Source organism: Limulus polyphemus, unplaced genomic scaffold (genome assembly GCF_000517525.1).
Source record: "Limulus polyphemus unplaced genomic scaffold, Limulus_polyphemus-2.1.2 Scaffold10161, whole genome shotgun sequence".
NCBI classification, from domain to species: Eukaryota; Metazoa; Arthropoda; class Merostomata; order Xiphosura; family Limulidae; genus Limulus; species Limulus polyphemus.
In genome coordinates this window covers 6,722-11,947 of record NW_013675771.1, presented here as the reverse complement: position 1 = coordinate 11,947, position 5,226 = coordinate 6,722, and the positions used below count along the sequence as shown (strand labels likewise).

The 5,226-nt window shown below is 32.0% G+C and overlaps 1 protein-coding gene across 1 annotated transcript in view; it reads right to left on the bottom strand.

Moving 5' to 3' along the window:
* The window catches only part of LOC111083573 (resact receptor-like), a gene marked incomplete at both ends in the record, with an annotated part of 14,172 nt that overhangs the window by 5,152 nt on the left and 3,794 nt on the right, over positions 1–5,226 (bottom strand). The window contains 2 exons of the mRNA XM_022380184.1: positions 387–458; positions 2,554–2,658. Of these exons, the coding sequence (XP_022235892.1) occupies positions 387–458; positions 2,554–2,658 (177 nt within the window). The remainder of the gene's footprint in view (positions 1–386; positions 459–2,553; positions 2,659–5,226) is intronic.

Genomic DNA, 5,226 nt, shown 5'->3' with positions numbered 1-5,226 from the left:
AAACCCGTGGTTGGCAGAGCACAGATATCCCATTGTGTAGCTTTGTGCTTTATTACAAACAAACGTAATACAGGCTCTTTTATTTTCAAAGTAATTAAACAAATATAATTCTAAGTATCACAAATGGTTAATTAATTAACTAAAATTACTTAACTTAAACACATAAAAGTTTAATACGTTTTGCACTTAAATTAAACGGAGAAATAAACGACAGAAGAATTGCTGTACTGTAATAATTGCATAAATTAGTCCTAATGACCGAGATGTGGACGCTTCTTTTAACTTTTTTTTTACAAGATTTGTAGTTATATATGAATATTTGAAACAGTGTCTAGCATTTAGTTAGTTATTAAAACAATTATTTAATAAGATGGTAATTTACTTACCCTTACAATATCGCCGATTAATGATGCAATGAACATGTTGTCCAATTTAACATCTTCATTTTCCAATATATCCTGTTAGATTGAAATATAAAAAATTAGGAACGGCGATAGTGAAGATAACCATCATGTAGCCTTTTTCTGATAATCAGCAAAACTATCAAATAAGCTCGAAATACATCTTCTTCTTATTTTTTAAACATGGAAACACACATCCGGGTCGAATAAAATGTTATTTACAATACACATACACACATAAAAAGCTTTGCCAGAAATTTTTTCAGGCTGCATAATGTTTAATGTTATTGTTTTTTCTTTTTAATTGCAAATTCTGTGACTAGCTCTAATAGTACGCTTTATCCTAAAACATGTGAAGAAAATTAATGAGGATCCAGATATTACGAGTCCTTGTACTCGCTAACTTAATAGGATAACATACTCGATATACTGCGAGTAACCCTGACGTCATTTATGCTTTTGTCCGTAAATGATTAGGCACCTCATTAAGCAGAAAGCTAGTGGCACAAAAGACTCATCGAAACCATAATTATGATTTTATGAGCTGTTTTAGGTTACGAATGACCAAGAAAAATGGATCATTTAATCTTTCTAGACTGACATCTTTTTGTTATGTATTTTTTTGTAATTGTTTCTTGTATTTCTAAGAAAGATGACTAAACATTAAATAACTTTGTGCATTTAGAAATTATTCTTATAACAAACATATCTGAAAAAAATAACGTTTCAATATATTTTGACTTATTTATGTTAAACCTAGTAATATTTAAAGTATCTTTTTGAAAAGTGAAAATAAGTAAATTCCAATTCATCAGATGGCGCGACGTACTGTAAAGTAGAAAAAAAAAGATATATATATTTTTTTTTGATAAGAGATTACAAAATATTGAAATACTAGTTTGTGGATTTGAACGTCCTCTCTGAAATATCTCGATACGCGTAATTAGTGCCACAATATTTACATTAATACAACTGTGATCATAACTACTGGATGTAAGTATTTCAAAGCATAGTCCTAGTAACTGAAAGCAACACAAATGACGTAAAATATTTCAGACTAGAGACAGTGACCTGTAGTTTTACAGTTCATAAATGACGTAGAGACATTTCAAATCTATTTAGCTGTAAAATTTGTTTGTTTTTAAGCGTAAAGCTACACAATTGGCTATATATGATATGTCCTTCACAGGTGTTAAAACTAGAATTTTAACGTTATAAGTCTTGAGACTTTCCGATGTGTCACTGGGGGACTTATGGATAGTATGATATCGATTATTCTCTTATTATTTATCATCTTTATCATGATGATGATTTAAATTTCTGGTTTCCATATATATATATATATGGTTAACATTCCACCTAACGATATAAGAAAAGTCAGAATAATACGCGATACCAAATTAAAAGTGAATCTTTTCGTGAACATTTATTATGTATGAGATTATTTTGATATCCTAGTGGTTCAGTGGTTAGCTTACAGACTTGCAACGCTAAAATTCTGGGTTTGATTATCTGCGGTGGGCTGAGCACAGATAGCCTATTTTGTAGTTTTGTGTCTAAACCAAACTTTCACAAATTCTACCTTTGCGAAAAGCTTTAAATGCTCTCACAAGTGGAAAAAAATCGTGTTTAACATTATAAGTAAAGCGTAACAACTGAATATGTGAGCTAATACTTTAAAGTATTTGAATATAAACACTCCGTTCTGATTTCCGAAGTATATAGTTATAAATACATTCTAGTAATTTTAATTTCAGAATTTTAAATAGGTTATTTCTTATCAAGACATGCATTCTTTGATCAAAATGAAAATATGAAATGTGGACTGGGAAGATCCATTTAAAAAAAGAAAAAAAGTAAAATAACCATTTCTGAAAGAGTCAAATGATTCGTTTAGTTAACATTTGAAGACAAAGTTGCATAAAAACATCCATTAAAAAAATAATAAAAGTTTGAGCGTTTTACAAAACAAGAGGGTAACTTGGAAAACTCTGCAGCAAAAGATCAACATCAATAATTTTATGTCAGCTTTTATAGAATGAAATCAAGTAAGACAGTTGTGATAATACGATAAAATAATTAGACAGTCTAAAAAAATTTTGAAATTCTACTTTTGTCCCTTTCAAAAATAACTTCAAATTTGTTATCATACCTTCATGCTACCTCGTGAACAGTACTCAGTAATTATACAGATATTTGGTGGGTCCACGCATGCTCCGACGAAAGGATTAAGGTTGTCAAACTGAAGATCTCGAATCTGTTATACAAAATAGTGGATACTTTTTTTTAACTTCGGCACAACAGAGCCCTCTAGAAGTTTAAAAACATTAAAAAAAAGAGTCGATTCCTACGTGAAATAAAAGCTACTGGAATCAAATTACCTTTGAAGAGCGTATTTCCAATAATGTATTTAAAAAATAATAATTAATCTTTCTAAACTTAACTTTTCTTAATATCAGTTAGGCTTTAAAGAACGTTACTCGGAAACAGGATCATTTTCAATTAACTCGGTTCTCAATCATTGGATAGTAAACGTTTCAGTTATTAGTTTGTTTACTAGCTGCCTTCCCTCTAGTCTTACACTGCTAAATTAGGGACGGCTAGCGCAGATAGCCCTCGTGTAGCTTTGCGCGAAATTCAAAACAAACCATCACCACTAACTCTTGGGCTATTCTTTTACCAACGAATAGTGGGATTGACCGTCACATTATAACACCCCCACGGCTGAAAGGGCGAGCATGTTTGGTGTGACGGGGATTCGAACCTGCAGATTGCGAGTCGAGTGCCCTAACCACCTGGCCATCTATTATGGAAAAATTAATATTTCCACCTTCGAATATATCAAAATCTAAAAATACGTAATGTAGATTGAAGAGAATAAGACTATCGAGTAGATAATTAATAGAGCAAATTATTATAAATCTTTCACACATATATAGCAAAGTACTTCTCGAAACGTTAAACAGTCATTTCATAAAATGGTTAAGTATTGCATCATTATGTGTTGGAACAAAATAAAAGGTGAGAAGCCCACGTTGTAATATATGTTTTATCTGTTACACGTATTGTATAAAATCTATCTTATTTTGCAGGTACTTACTTGATAACATAAGTACAATAACAGAGTATCAATGACATCAATATTCCTACCAATACTAGGAGTAGCACAAGTAGCTGAGGCTTGTGGAAAATATGACTCGTGAAGAACTCTCTTACGGACATTCGTGGCAGAACTTGATATTCCATGAAATAACAATAAATGAAAACTTTGCTTTAAGTTAGCAATTTTGTAATTCGTTAGTTGAGTTGTAACAAAATGACATTTTAAAATTAACATTTCAAAATTTTCTTCAGACATAGGGCTGAAGCAATGAACCGTTGTTATATTATGTACGAGCTGAATCCCCTCTGCAAAATAATGGACTCACCATATATCACGTTATTCAAAGTTTAAACCCAGTGCTAAACTATACCAATTCATTCAAATTTGTAAAACCCAAGAATATACACATTACAAAACTACAATTACAGCAATTTTTATAGTGTTTCGTTGGATCGACTTTATCTATAAAAACTATGGCCTTAGTCTTAAAGATTTACATATTTTAATTATATTTTTGTATAAAATTTAAAGTTCTGTGAAATTAGGAGAGATGCGTAACGTAATGGAATAGAAAATACAAAATATTCCAATTTGACGTGTGTATGTAAAATTTTCTTTATTTAAAAATAATCGAAATATCCTCATTATATACCTTGCGTCTAAGCTGCAAAAAAAATGAACAAAAATAGACAGAATATTTAATCCCGACTGTTATGTGAAGTACACATTTGTTAAAAGCTAGAGTTAACTAAATGAATAGAATATTTCTAGCTGTCCAGTATTGACTTTGTACACTAATAGCGAGCTACTAGCTGCAAAAGAATCAAACATAAGGCTTAAATTCACTTTTAACTGCCGGGTTGGATATGAAGAGACTAGTTTGAATATGACGTTTAACCTACCGTGAACTTAGAAGAGACTAGTTTGAATATGACGTTTAACCTACCGTGAACTTAGAAGAGACTAGTTTGAATATGACGTTTAACCTACCGTGAACTTAGAAGAGACTAGTTTGAATATGACGTTTAACCTACCGTGAACTTAGAAGAGACTAGTTTGAATATGACGTGTAACCTACCGTGAACTTAGAAGAGACTAGTTTGAATGTGACGTGTAACCTACCGTGAACTTAGAAGAGACTAGTTTGAATGTGATGTTTAACCTACCGTGAACTTAGAAGAGACTAGTTTGAATGTGACGTGTAACCTACCGTGAACTTAGAAGAGACTAGTTTGAATATGACGTTTAACCTACCGTGAACTTAGAAGAGACTAGTTTGAATATGACGTTTAACCTACCGTGAACTTAGAAGAGACTAGTTTGAATATGACGTGTAACCTACCGTGAACTTAGAAGAGACTAGTTTGAATGTGACGTGTGACCTAGCGTGAACTTAGAAGAGATTAGTTTGAATGTGACGTATGACCTAGCGTGAACTTAGAAGAGATTAGTTTGAATGTGACGTATGACCTACCATGAACTTAGAAGAGACTAGTTTGAATGTGACGTATGACCTACCATGAACTTAGAAGAGACTAGTTTGAATGTGACGTGTGACCTTAGAAGAGACTAGTTTCAATGTGACGTGTGACCTACCGTGAACTTAGAAGAGACTAGTTTGAATGTGACGTGTGACCTTAGAAGATACTAGTTTGAATGTGACGTGTAACCTACCGTGAACTTAGAAGAGACTAGTTTGAATGTGACGTGTGACCTTAGAAG